We start from the raw sequence: 13,315 nt of genomic DNA, 5'->3' as shown, positions 1-13,315 counted from the left end.
CCTGGCCAAGGTGCCTGATGAGTGTAAAATTACACTTTTCACCTCAGGGCTCAGCGTGTGCTGCTCCTGCAGGTTGGCTTAAGAGTACACATGGGTGTAAGAGGTAAGAATTCTCCAGCTGAGGACTCCTTTCCTCTGTATTAAAATGCTGTGGGATCTGCATCTGGCCTCACTCACACCTGCTTTATAGTCTGTGTATAAATAAAAAGTATGAGCTATGTGTAAAATTATATGTAAAAATATATCTATAAGTATAATTTAGATGTATGTGCATAAATAGAATTTATATGCATACATTGATGTGTAAATTTATATGTATGAATAAAAATATGAGCTACGTGTAAATGTATATGTGTAAATATATTTATACATATATGTATAAATGTAATTTACATGTGTAAATTTATAAATAAAAATAAGAGGTATATGTAAATGTATAAGTATAAATATATTTATATGTATAATTTATGTGCATAAATAGAATTTATATGTATAAATTGACATGTAAATGTATACATATAAATAAAAAGCATGAGCTATGTAGGCACAAATTGAAACAAGAGAGGTTTGGAGTGGACATAAGGAGAAGTTGTTCAAATCACAGAAGGGTTTGGGTCAGAAAGGTCCAGGATGGGCCAAAGCCCAGCCCTGCCCAGGGAGGTGCAGCCAGCACAGGAACCCCAGCTCTCAGCCCTGTGCCAGGCCAGCAGGAGCTTCCTGAAGTGCTTCCTTACTGCCCCCGAGGGGCACAGCCCCACACGTGTGCTGCCCTGGCTTCCTTCCCCTCCAGCACAGCCCGGGAGCGCTGCTGGAGTCAGTGAGCGGGCAGAGAGAGCCTGTGGGACACAGGCCCGAGATCCTGCCCTAAAAACCGGGCAGTGCTGTACTCATATTGCTGTTATCCTGTTCCTAGAGTCCCATACCTTCTGGGTGGTTTTCTCACAAGCAGCTCCTGACAGCAGTGATACTCCAGCTTCAGGGCTCCTCCAAGGCTCTCCCTGCCTGGCCAAACCCACCCCCTTTTATCCCAGTTATCCTCATTAGCCACAGCTGCAGCCCAATGAAGGACATCACAGCTGCAGCCCATTTGGAACAACTAGGATCGGGGCAAGGCCACTTGTACAATACATAGATTTTACCAGGACTCAAAGGCCACCTCTGCTATACACAGGATTTTCATCCCAGCCCTCACTGGAGCCAGGATGGTGCCCTTGGCTCTGTCTCAGCTCTCTGTGAGCTGTGCCAGGCACCTGTTCCACAGCCACCACCACTGTCCCCCCGCTCCTCCTGCTGCTGGGCCCTGACTGCATCGCCCCTCAAGGGCTCTCCTGGCATACAAAACTCTCCAAGGAATTGCTGGGGAGTGCAGAGGCTCTGCCGGTGCTTAAGGCACCCAGAGGAGAAGGTACAGCACCATGAACACCACTGAGAGCTTTGGAAGCACCCCAGCCCTGAGAGGGGGATAAAAGGCGAGCCACCCACGGCCCCTTGCACGCCATTTCCTGTCACCTTGTTTTTACAAGTTTCTCTAAGCCTTCTGGTGTTTACATTCTCGTAACGAACTTTCTCACGTGCTTTATGTAAATAACTCACTGCTTTGCCTTCTTTGACAGAGGAAAAGAAAATTGTTAGACTGTTGGTTTGTTGTCCAGTGTCATTGGAGAGGTGGCACCGTCACATCCAGTCAGGATTAAACTTCCCTCTCTTTTGCCTTAGGAAATCCAGTGTGTCTGTGCCTTTCTGTTTCGTGTCCTAAAGTGACAATTTCCACCCGGCTGAAAGGCAGGATGTGCACAGAAAATGGGCACAGAAAATGGACAGTCCAGGATGAGGGCAGCAAATGGGGCAGTGCAGGATGTGCACGGTGAATGGGGCAGTGCCAGCGCTGCTGACGAGGGTCCCGCGGCTGTGACACACAGCTCCCCTGTCCTACGCAGGCAGGAAGGGCCCTGGGCTTTGATCCCCGGCCAGCAAGGGGGGGCTCAGCCATAAAAACAAGGAAATGACCGGCTGCACACACGCTGCTGTGTCTGTCCTGCCAAGGCAGAGAGCTGGAGCAGCCCTCCCGGAGCTGCTGAGGCGATGATCCCACCCCTGATGTGGGATCCTCAGCCTGGCTCCACCAATACCTGGTGCTTTTTCCCCTCCACTTTTTCTCCTCTTCTTTGAGAAAACAGCCTAGCAAAGAGAAGCACTTTTCCTTCCTTGCAATAACACAGAAATCGACCTTGTCAGCCAAGAGCTAAATTACCTGTGATGACAAAGGGCAAATGACCAGGGAGGTGTGTTCTGATAAAACAGTAACACAGTGAGTGCTCTATAAAATCAGGACATACATATTTCACACACTGGATAAGCTGAAAGGGCTGCAGGCTGGCAAAGTTTGCTCAGGTTTTAATGGTTCACTCATTAGCAGTTCGACCAGATTTGTGCATTTCCTACATTTGGAGTAAGAAGCTGGGGTGGGAACATTTCCTCTTTCACAGTCCCAGAACTGCAGCCCTCTCCAGCACCTCGGCAACACGAGGGCTTTATTTACACTGCACAGCCTTGAGGTGCCAGCACAGAATCACACAAAGGGAAGGGCTGGAAGGGAACTTGGAGCTCCTCCTGTTCCACCCCCTGCCATGGGCAGGGACACATTCCAGTGCACCAGGTTGCTCAAGGCCTTATCCAACCTGCCCTGGAACACTTCCAGGGCTGGAGCATCCACAATGTCCTACTTGTACCCCAGAATCCCGATTTTAGCCTGCTTTGTGATTGCCCAGCTGCTCTGGGATGTCGTGTGCACACTCCCTGCCCTCATCCCCTGCTGTCCCCCACCCTAGTGCCCCGTGTCCCACGTCCTGTGGTGACAGAGGCCCTGTGTCTCCTGGCTGTGCCCTTCCTGCGGCCCTGGCCATTATCAGCCACCCGCAGCCCTGTCACCTCCTTATCCCTGTCCCCTGTGTGTCAGCCCTGTCCCTGGGCACCATCTGCCAATCCCAATCCCTCCATCCCGGTACCCTCCTTTGGCCCATGTCCTGTGTCCCCAGGCCCTGCTCCTGTCTCTCCAACCCCAAACCCGCATCCCGTGTGCTGCTGTCTCCTCTGCCCTGTCCCCCACGTCCCACTCACCATGTCCGTGCCCTGTCCCCCATCCTCTGCCCCTGCACGCCTGTTCTCCATGCCATCCCCGTGCCCCACCATCCACTCCTGTCCCCTGTGCCCTGCTCTCCCCTCCCTGTCCCCATGCCCGGCCGTTCCCCGCGGCCACCCAGCGGTGCCATCCCCACCGGAGCCCGTCCCCCTGACCGCGTCCACATGACCCGCTGTCCCTATCCCCGCCTCCCGTTCCCTCCCCGCCTCCCTTCCGTCCCCGCCTCCCTTCCGTCCCCGTGCCCGCTGCTTTTCCGTGTCCCCGTGTCCGCTGCCCCCGTCCCCGTTCCCGTCCCCTGCCCGGTTCGGCGCTGTCCCGGCACTGTCCCCGGGTATCCCGGCCGTGTCCCCGGCTGTCCCGGTGTTATCCCGGCCGTATCCCGGCTGTCCCCGTGTCCCCCCCGGGCCCACCATGTGCCCCCGGGCCCTGTCGGTGCGTGTGCTGCGGCTGGGCGCGGTGCCGTACGCGGAGGCGCTGCGGGTGCAGGAGCGCTGCGTGGCGGCGCTGCGGGCGGCGCGCCGGGGCCCGGGGCAGCCGGAGCCGGTGCCGGTGCCGGTGGCGGCGGAGAGCGTGGTGCTGAGCGAGCCGCTGCAGCCCGTGTACACCTGGGGGCTGCGGGGCGCGCCGGGCGCGGCGGCGGCGGCGGCGCTGCGGGCGCGGGGCGCGGCGCTGGTGGCGGCGCGGCGCGGCGGGCACATCACCTTCCACGGGCCCGGGCAGCTGCTCGCCTTCCCCGTGCTCGACCTGCGCCGCCGCCGCCTGCCCCTGCGCGCCTACGTGGCCGGGCTGGAGGCGCTGGTGCTGCGGCTGTGCCGCCGCCTCGGGCTGGGCGCGGCCCGGGCGCTGCCGCCGCCCTACACCGGGGTCTGGATGGGCGACAGCAAACTCTGCGCCATCGGTGAGCGGGGACGGCCCCGGGAGCGCGGCGGGAGCGTGGAGCCGGGCTGGGCTCCGGGGGTGCTCGCCTGGAGAGGAGAAGGATCCAGGGAGAGCTCAGAGCCCTGGCAGGGCCTGAAGGGGCTCCAGGAGAGCTGCAGAGGGACTGGGGACAGGGCCTGGAGGGACAGGACACAGGGAATGGCCTCCCAGAGGGCAGGGATGGGTGGGATATTGGGAATCAGGAATTATTCCCTGGGAGGGTGGGCAGGCCCCGGCACAGGGTGCCCAGAGCAGCTGGGGCTGCCCCTGGATCCCTGGCAGTGCCCAAGGCCAACCTGGGATATGATGGGAGGTGTCCCTGCCCATGGAACTCCTCCCAGCCCAACCCAGCCCATCCTGCGATTCCTGGGCACAGGGCAGGGCACTGCGGGAACCTGGAGCTGCAGGGGTGGGACTGGCACGCAGGAGGGGGGGACAGCACAATCTGGAGCCCCTGCAGCCCATCTGGCTCCCAGCACTGGGCACCCCTTGCTCCCAGGGCTGGCTGCAGCCCAGTTCCCAGCCTTGCCCCTTCCCTTGCACCCCTCCACATCCTGCACCTCTTCCCGGGACCCTGCAGCCTGGATTTGGGGCCCGTTGGAAATTCCAGGGGTGTGAGGCGCTGGGGGATGCAGGGCTGGGGCGGAGGGTCTGGGCACGCTGCTCCCCATCGGCCCCAGTTTTGGGGGGCCTGTCAGGAAACTCAGTGTTCGGGTTTCCCCTGGCAGAAGGGAGCGCAGCGTGGTGGGGAGGGTGTTCTCAGTGCTCTGGGCGGCGCGGTCGCTCGGTGTGATGGAGCTGACGGGATGTGCTCTCGGCCCCGCAGGTGTGCACTGCGGGAACCACATCACCTCGCACGGGCTGGCGCTCAACTGCTGCACCGACCTCTCGTGGTTCGAGCACATCGTGCCCTGCGGGCTGGAGGGCAAGGGCGTCACCTCGCTCAGCCGCGAGCTGGGGCAGCACGTCGCCGTCAGCCAGGTCCTGCAGCCCTTCCTCGACTCCTTCCAGGAGGTGTTCGAGTGCACTTTGGTCTCCTCAGAGGACCCCGGGGACTAGGATCGCTGTGCTGCCTCGGCCGGCTGTGTTGGTGCCAGGGCAGCCCCGGGGATCTTTTGTGAGACAATCCCTGTGCCTTTGCCTGGGCACTGTGAGTGGACCGTGGCACGGGGTTTCAGGCTGCTGCTGGAGCAGCCAACCCTGCCCTGTGAGTCTCCATCCCTCGGCTGGCACCTCTGGGGGTACCACTGACCATCCAAAGCTGTCCTGGGGCTGTTTTCTTCAGCCCTGTGAGTCTCCATCGCTCGCTGAGACCTCTGTGGGTGCCACAGTCACTTGCGGGGGAAGTACCCAAACAGGTGCTTTTGTGGGGCTTTTTTCTGCTTTTTGCCCCACAGGAATTAGAGATTTGTGTGAATGCTCATGAATTCACATGAATGGATTCACTGGGTCATCCTTCCCTTGCTGGTGGATAAAAAGACATTTTATATATAAAGAGAGTTGCTGGGAACTTTGGCTGCCAATCCTTTTCTCATTTACTTACCCCAAGGCTTTACCAATGCCAACCTTTTCCACACCCTGAGCCCATGGAAAACCCTCACGTGGCAGGGATCCTGGCGCCAGGGAGGGTGGAAGGCGGCTGTGAACCCCAGTGGAGTTCATCCCACTGTGGATGCAGTGGGAAAGGGGCAGGAGGAGGAGGGAAAAGGCTCGCTGTTCTGGGGGCTCCCCCTGCCCCACAATGCCTGACCCCCAGCCAGAGCCCCTCGCTGCTGTTCTGGGGGCTCCCCCTGCCCCACAATGCCTGACCCCAGGCAGAGCCCCTCGCTGCTGTTCTGGGGGCTCCCCTGCCCCACAGGCTCTGGGCTCTCTCTGTTCCTGCCCAGCTCTGGCAGCTCCCTGTGAGCGCCCCGTGGATGCTCGGTGGGGCTGGGAAGGGGGAAGTGGAGGAATGGAGCCAAAAAGGGGCAAATGGGGCAGGCTGAGCTCCAGGAGGGCACGGTGAGCAGGAGGAACATGCCCGGGCAGGCTCTGTGCCATGGGAGGGCTCGGGGACCGCGGGACGAGGAGGGACAGGGACAGGGATGGGAACAGGGACAGGAACAGGGACAGGGACAGGGGCAGGGACAGGGTCAGGGACAGGAACAGGGACAGGGACAGGGACAGGGACAGGGGCAGGGACAGGGACAGGGGCAGGGACAGGGACAGGGACAGGGACAGTGGCAGGGACAGGGACAGGGACAGGAGCATGGACAGAGACAGGGGCAGGGACACGGGCAGGGACAGGGACAGGGGCAGGGGCAGGGACAGGGGCAGGGACAGGGACAGGGGCAGGGACAGGGACACGGACAGGGACAGGGACAGGGGCAGGGACAGGGGCAGGGGCAGGGACAGGGGCAGGGGCAGGGACAGGGACAGGAGCATGGACAGAGACAGGGGCAGGGACACGGACAGGGACAGGGGCAGGGACAGGGACAAGGGCAGGGAACAGGGACAGGGGCAGGGACAGGGACAGGGACAGGGGCAGGGACAGGGGCAGGGACAGGGACAGGGACAGGGGCAGGGACAGGGACAGGGACAGGGGCAGGGACAGGGACAGGGACAGGGACAGGGACAGGGGCAGGGACAGGGACAGGGACAGGAGCATGGACAGAGACAGGGGCAGGGACAGGGACAGGGGCAGGGACAGGGACAGGGACAGGGGCAGGGACAGGGACAGGGACAGGGACAGGGACAGGGGCAGTGACAGGGAACAGGGTCAGGGGCAGGGACAGGGACAGGGACAGGGACAGGGGCAGGGACAGGGACAGGGACAGGGGCAGGGACACGGACAGGGTCAGGGACAGAGGCAGGGACACGGACAGGGGCAGGGAAGCGTGTGCGGGGCAGCGCCGCTCTCCGCCCCACAGAGCCCCACAGAACCCCGTAAATCCCCACGGAGCTGTCCCGGCGCTGGGTCCGGCTGGCCGGGGCAGGTGGCTCTGCCCGGGAAGGGGAGGAGGCTGGCGGCGCTCCCAGCCCGCCGCATCCCTCCCTCGGTCCCTCCCCGCCGGCAGCGATGCTCGCTCAGTCCCGCTCAGCCTGGCAGCGCGGAGGGCACACGAGGTGAGTGCGAGCCCCTTCCCGTGCCCGGTGCCCCCTCCTCACAGCCCGTGCCCCATCCGTGGGTGCCCTCCTGGGACAAACCCAGACCTTGCCCCAAACCTCCCCATTCAGCCTGCTGCAGTCAGGAATGCAGCCAGGACCGACCTCGTCCCCGCGGGCTCGTGCCTGCCCGGCCCCTTCCTCCCGTCCCTCCTCCTCCTCACGGCTGGGGTGTCCTCCTGGGAGGTGCCCCCCGAGTTTGGGGCGGCCCATTTCGCATCAGCTGCCCCTACAAGGGTGGGAGGAGGTGCAGCAGGCAAGGGGAGCTGGTGGGGCACAGGCTGGACCCTGGGGGGACAACAGTGGGGACTGGCATGTCCCAAAGGGTGGCACACCGTGTCCCAAAGGATGGCAAGGATGGCACACCGTGTCCCATGTCCCCTCCTGGCCGTGCCTGCCGCAGGGCCCCAGCAAGCTGTGAGGGGGGCTGGCAGGAGTGGTTTAAAAACCACGAAGGAGGGGTGGCAGGTCACAGGGGCCTGGCACCCACAGGGAAGGGAGATTACCAGGGAGGTTTAGGGCAGCAAGGTGGGCTCACAGCGATCTGTGGGGAGCTGTGCCAGCTCTGCACCCTGCAGCGGGGCAGGACGCCCAGCATGCCCACACATCCCTGGGGAAAGCACACTGTGAGCCCTCGGGACAGCTGTGTCCCCACATTGTCCCAGCCCTGGGGAGGAGAGAGGGGCAGGCAGCAGCCCCAGAGCCCCGGGAGATTTATCTCCTCCAGGGAACGACTGAAATTTAGGGACAGGGCTCCTGGGAATGAAAGGGCTTGGTGCTGGGGTTCCAAACGGTTTGGCTGCTGGGAAGGAAAGGGTTTGGTGCTGGGTTACAAAGGGTTTGGTGCTGGGGTTACAGAGGGTTTGGTGCTGGGGTTACAGAGGGTTTGGTGCTGGGGTTACAGAGGGTTTGGTGCTGGGGTTACAAAGGGTTTGGTGCTGGGTTACAAAGGGTTTGGTGCCGGGGTTACAAAGGGTTTGGTGCTGGGTTACAAAGGGTTTGGTGCTGGGGTTACAGAGGGTTTGGTGCTGGGGTTGCACAGGGTTTGGTGCTGGGTTACAAAGGGTTTGGTGCTGGGGTTACAAAGGGTTTGGTGCTGGGGTTACAGAGGGTTTGGTGCTGGGGTTACAGAGGGTTTGGTGCTGGAGTTACAAAGGGTTTGGTGCTGGGGTTCCAAAGGGTTTGGTGCTGGGGATACAAAGGGTTTGGTGCTGGGGTTGCACAGGGTTTGGTGCTGGGGTTACAGAGGGTTTGGTGCTGGGTTACAAAGGGTTTGGTGCTGGGGTTACAGAGAGTTTGGTGCTGGGGTTACAAAGGGTTTGGTGCTGGGGTTACAGAGGGTTTGGTGCTGGGTTACAGAGGGTTTGGTGCTGGGGTTACAGAGGGTTTGGTGCTGGGGTTCCAAAGGGTTTGGTGCTGGGGTTACAAAGGGTTTGGTGCTGGGGTTACAGAGGGTTTGGTGCTGGGGTTGCACAGGGTTTGGTGCTGGGGTTACAGAGAGTTTGGTGCTGGGGTTACGGAGGGTTTGGTGCTGGGGATACAAAGGGTTTGGTGCTGGGGTTGCACAGGGTTTGGTGCTGGGGTTGCACAGGGTTTGGTGCTGGGGTTGCAGAGGGTTTGGTGCTGGGGATACAAAGGGTTTGGTGCTGGGGTTACAAAGGGTTTGGTGCTGGGGTTCCAAAGGGTTTGGTGCTGGGGTTCCAAAGGGTTTGGTGCTGGGGTTACAGAGGGTTTGGTGCTGGGGATACAAAGGGTTTGGTGCTGGGGTTGCACAGGGTTTGGTGCTGGGGTTGCACAGGGTTTGGTGCTGGGGTTGCAGAGGGTTTGGTGCTGGGGATACAAAGGGTTTGGTGCTGGGGTTCCAAAGGGTTTGGTGCTGGGGTTACAGAGGGTTTGGTGCTGGGTTACAGAGCGTTTGGTGCTGGGGTTACAAAGGGTTTGGTGCTGGTGTTGCACAGGGTTTGGTGCTGGGGTTACAAAGGGTTTGGTGCTGGGTTACAAAGGGTTTGGTGCTGGGGTTACAGAGAGTTTGGTGCTGGGGTTCCAAAGGGTTTGGTGCTGGGGTTACAAAGGGTTTGGTGCTGGGGTTGCAGAGGGTTTGGTGCTGGGGTTGCAGAGGGTTTGGTGCTGGGGTTCCAAAGGGTTTGGTGCTGGGTTACAGAGGGTTTGGTGCTGGGGTTGCACAGGGTTTGGTGCTGGGGTTGCACAGGGTTTGGTGCTGGGGTTCCAAAGGGTTTGGTGCCGGGGTTACAAAGGGTTTGCTGCTGGGGTTGCACAGGGTTTGGTGCTGGGGTTACAGAGGGTTTGGTGCTGGGGTTCCAAAGGGTTTGGTGCTGGGGTTACAAAGGGTTTGGCTGCCGGGGTTACAGAGGGTTTGGTGCTGGGGTTACAAAGGGTTTGGTGCTGGGGTTACAAAGGGTTTGGTGCTGGATAACAGAGGGTTTGGTGCTGGGGTTACAAAGGGTTTGGTGCTGGGGTTACGGAGGGTTTGGTGCTGGGGTTACAGAGGGTTTGATGCTGGGTTGCAGAGGGTTTGGTGCTGGGGTTGCAGAGGGTTTGGTGCTGGGGATACAAAGGGTTTGGTGCTGGGGTTACAAAGGGTTTGGTGCTGGGGTTACAAAGGGTTTGGCTGCCGGGGTTACAGAGGGTTTGGTGCCGGGGTTACAAAGGGTTTGGTGCTGGGGTTACAGAGGGTTTGGTGCTGGGGTTGCACAGGGTTTGGTGCTGGGGTTACAAAGGGTTTGGTGCTGGATAACAGAGGGTTTGGCTGCCGGGGTTACAGAGGGTTTGGCTGCCGGGGTTACAGAGGGTTTGGTGCTGGGTTACAGAGGGTTTGGTGCTGGGGTTACGGAGGGGTTGGTGCCAAAGGGTTTGGGCACCCTGCTCTGCGGCAGAGGAGCGCTTTGGGGTCGGTGCTGCGCCCCCATTGCTGCGAGTGCAGCCCCTGCCCCCGCTGCCCGTGCCCGCAGGCCATGGAGCGCACGAACGGCACGGAGCCGTGGCAGCGCAGCCTGCAGGCCGTGCTGAGCGCCCTGAACCGGAGCCTGCACGGGGCCGGGCCGTGCCCGGGGCAGCCCCCGGCCGCGCCGGTGCCCCGGGACCCGCGGCGCGACGCCAACGCCTACATGTACATCCTGTTCGTCATGACGCTCTTCGCCGCCACCGTGGGCAGCCTCATCCTGGGCTACACCCGCTCCCGCCGCGTGGACAAGCGCAGCGACCCCTACCACGTCTACATCAAGAACAGGGTCTCCATGATCTGAGCCGGGAGCCCCGGGCCCGGGGGCACCGTGCCGGGCATGCCCTGCTCGTCACGGGATGCGGCAGGGCTGCTGGAACACCCCGGAGCTGCTGGAACACCCCAAAACTGCTGGGATCCCCGTGGAGCTGCTTGGAACCCCATAGAGCTGCTGGGATCTCCATAGAACTGCTGGGAGCCCCTTGGAGCTGCTGAGAACCCCCCAAACTGCTGGGAACCCCATGGAGCTGCTGAGACCCCCCCCAAAGCTGGAGGAACGCGACCTGCGAGCCGGTGCTGGTCCTGCAGCCCCACCTGGGCTCCAGCAGTGTCCACGGGTGCTCCTGGTGCTGAATCCCTGCGGTGTCCGAGCTGGGACGGCCCTGCTGCCCTGCAGGGAATTAAAGGAGCTGCTGGGGTCGCTCAGGGCTCCTGTGTTTGTGCCCCGAGCCAAGGGGGGGTCTGGGGCAATCCCTGGGGCACGGCTCTGTGCCAGAGCCCGGGAATGCTGAGAGGATGAAGCTCTGCCTGTGGGCTGCCAGGGCATTCACGGGCAGCACTTTGGGGCACCAGAGGAGAAATCCCCGGGATGGGACACATCCCTGGGTTGGAGAGGGATGGGACACATCCCTGGGATGGAGCGGGATGGGAGAAATTCCCGAGATGGAACGGGATGGCACAAACCCCCCGGATGGGTGGGATGGGGCAAATCCTCGGGATGGAGAGGGATGGGACACATCTCCGGGAAGGGACACATGCCCCGGTCTGGGACACATCCCCGGGCTGGAGGAGCCCAGCATTCCCGTCCGGACGCTCTGTCCCTCTCTCCGTCTGTCCCCCTGTCCCTCTGTCCCCTTGTCCGTCAGTCGCTCTGTCCCTCGGGCGGCGCTGCCGGAGCCCCGGGCGCGCTGCCGGATCCGGCCGAGCGGCTCCCGGCGTGTCCCAGCGCCTCCGCGGGCTCCGGATCCGGCCGTGCCGGGCTCTTTCCTGCTTCCTTCCTGCCGTCCGCTGCCGCTCTGGCCTTTTGTACCGAATGCGGCTCCCAAATGCGTTTTCCATGGGCCGGGGGGGGTGGAAGGGGGTGTTCTGGGGTCCTGCTGCCCTCCTTGGCTTTGGGCTCCCCTGGTTCGGGGCTGGCCGTGGGGTGTGAATGGCCAGGGCGGTGACTGTCCCTGTCCTTCAGAACCGGCTGTGGGGCAGCGCCCGTGTCCCAACCTGTCGCTAATGGCATAATTAGTGCCTCTAATTGCAGCTAGATTAGCTGGCCCGCGGGAGCCCTTCCGCCTGCATTCCAAGGTCAGGCACGGCCGCAGTGCTGAGCCCAAACTGTGACGCCAAGCCCTATCCGAGGAGTAACAGTGGATGTGTGTTTGGGGCAGGGCTGGAAACCTTGGCACCGGCAGGGCAGCAGCTTAGTGACCATTCCTGCTCTGCTGTGCCCTTGGATTGGCCACAAACCCGGAGCAGGGGATGGGGAGCCCGTCCTGGGGTGATCCCGGCGGGATTCCCGAGGCAGGCAGGGTTTTATGGGTGCAGGTGTCCCCGGGCACAAACCCTGGATCAGGGGGAATGGGGAGCCCTTTCCAGGGCAGATCCCAGCGGGATTCCCGAGGCAGGCAGGGTTTTATGGGTGCAGGTGTCCCTGAGCACCTGGCCCCAGCGGGAAGCGACTCCGCTCTGCTCATCCGGCACCTGCATTGCTGGGAAAGGAAAACAAAAACCTTTATCTGCACACAGAGCACGGGAACCGGGCCAGGAGGGACAGAGACACGCTGTGCTGCTCCTTTTCCTGCACCTGCTGGGGTTTGGCCTCCTCCAGCACCTGCACCTCCAGCGGGATGGGCCATGGAGCAGCCAGGGCCGGGAGGCGGGACATGGATGGGATGGGATGGGATGGGATGGGATGGGATGGGATGGGATGGGATGGGATGGGATGGATGGGGTGGGATTGGGGGCTGGATGGTGAGTGTGGTACCCCAAAGCCCCCCCCAGTCAGGTGCAATTCTTGCTTTTCCCACTTGTCAGAGACAGGGATGAATCTGCTGACTCCAGAATCTGATGCTGTGACCCAAGGGGGAAATCCCTGTTGAAGGATAGCATGCCATAAACATTTGGGGGGAGAAAAATCAATGCTGCTCATCCCTAATCTGGCAGATTCTGAGGGTGGAAATCCCTCCTGCAAGGCACAGGAGGTCAGCAGAGGTTACCCACCCGATCTGCAATCCACTGGCAGCTCCACTGTCCATCCAGAGGAGTGAAAATTCGGGAGATCCGGACCAGGGCAGGGCAGGGGGACTGGGGTGGCCGGCTGGTGCCACCAGGCCGGTGACAAGATGCCAGTGCCACCTTGTGGCAGCTGCCTCGGGGTCCCGGTGTCGCATGCCTTGGCTGAATCCCCACATCCAGCTGAGCAAATTGCAGCTGCCTACATTTGCGTTCGACCAGTGCAGATAGGAAAACCCATCAGGCTCCCGGGAGGCCGATATATTGAAGGTTTGTGTGTTGGCACAGAGCAGCAGATCGCGGGCCAGAGGGTGCCTGGACAAGGACATGGGAACCTGTGGGAATGGGGCTGGCCTGGGCTCGGCGGATCAATGCCCGGCTCGTTGGGGCAGCAGGAGCCTCAGGAGCCGCTCTGGGGCTGCTGCTGTGATGCTGATAAGGAAGGCACCAGAGGAAATGATAACAGCTCCGTGTCGCCGTAGGGCACCAAGGAACACAAGCGCACACCGCTGTTCTCAAGGTGAAGATAAAAATAAGTTTATTTTCTGACTCCAGCGTTTATAGATTTCCAAGAGTGACAGCGCCACCTCTCCAATGGCACTGGACAAACCAACAGCCCATCAACTTTTTCCTCCTCCATAAAGGAATGCAAA

General features: G+C 61.1%; 2 protein-coding genes across 2 annotated transcripts; both read left to right on the top strand.

Moving 5' to 3' along the window:
- Nucleotides 1–3,550: 3,550 nt before the first annotated feature.
- On the top strand, nt 3,551–5,242 carry LIPT2 (lipoyl(octanoyl) transferase 2). Its single transcript, XM_063150357.1, has 2 exons — nt 3,551–4,037; nt 4,884–5,242. Exons 1-2 carry the CDS (start codon nt 3,551–3,553, stop codon nt 5,114–5,116), a joined length of 720 nt encoding a protein of 239 aa, XP_063006427.1. The 3' UTR covers nt 5,117–5,242.
- A 4,931-nt stretch (nt 5,243–10,173) lies between these two features.
- On the top strand, nt 10,174–10,850 carry KCNE3 (potassium voltage-gated channel subfamily E regulatory subunit 3). The gene has a single exon (XM_063150549.1). It carries the CDS (start codon nt 10,174–10,176, stop codon nt 10,462–10,464), a length of 291 nt encoding a protein of 96 aa, XP_063006619.1. The 3' UTR covers nt 10,465–10,850.
- Nucleotides 10,851–13,315: the final 2,465 nt, after the last annotated feature.

This window comes from Melospiza melodia, chromosome 2 (genome assembly GCF_035770615.1).
Source record: "Melospiza melodia melodia isolate bMelMel2 chromosome 2, bMelMel2.pri, whole genome shotgun sequence".
Lineage (NCBI taxonomy): Eukaryota > Metazoa > Chordata > Aves > Passeriformes > Passerellidae > Melospiza > Melospiza melodia.
This window is presented reverse-complemented; position numbering and strand designations above follow the sequence as displayed.

What these genes read in the sequence shown, in the direction of transcription:
- LIPT2 (XM_063150357.1), top strand. Translation starts at nt 3,551, where the DNA reads ATGTGCCCCCGGGCCCTGTCGGTGCGTGTGCTGCGGCTGGGCGCGGTG. An exon ending in CAGCAAACTCTGCGCCATCG is followed by an intron (nt 4,038 to 4,883) that starts GTGAGCGGGGAC and finishes TCGGCCCCGCAG; the next exon opens with GTGTGCACTGCGGGAACCAC.
- KCNE3 (XM_063150549.1), top strand. Translation starts at nt 10,174, where the DNA reads ATGGAGCGCACGAACGGCACGGAGCCGTGGCAGCGCAGCCTGCAGGCC.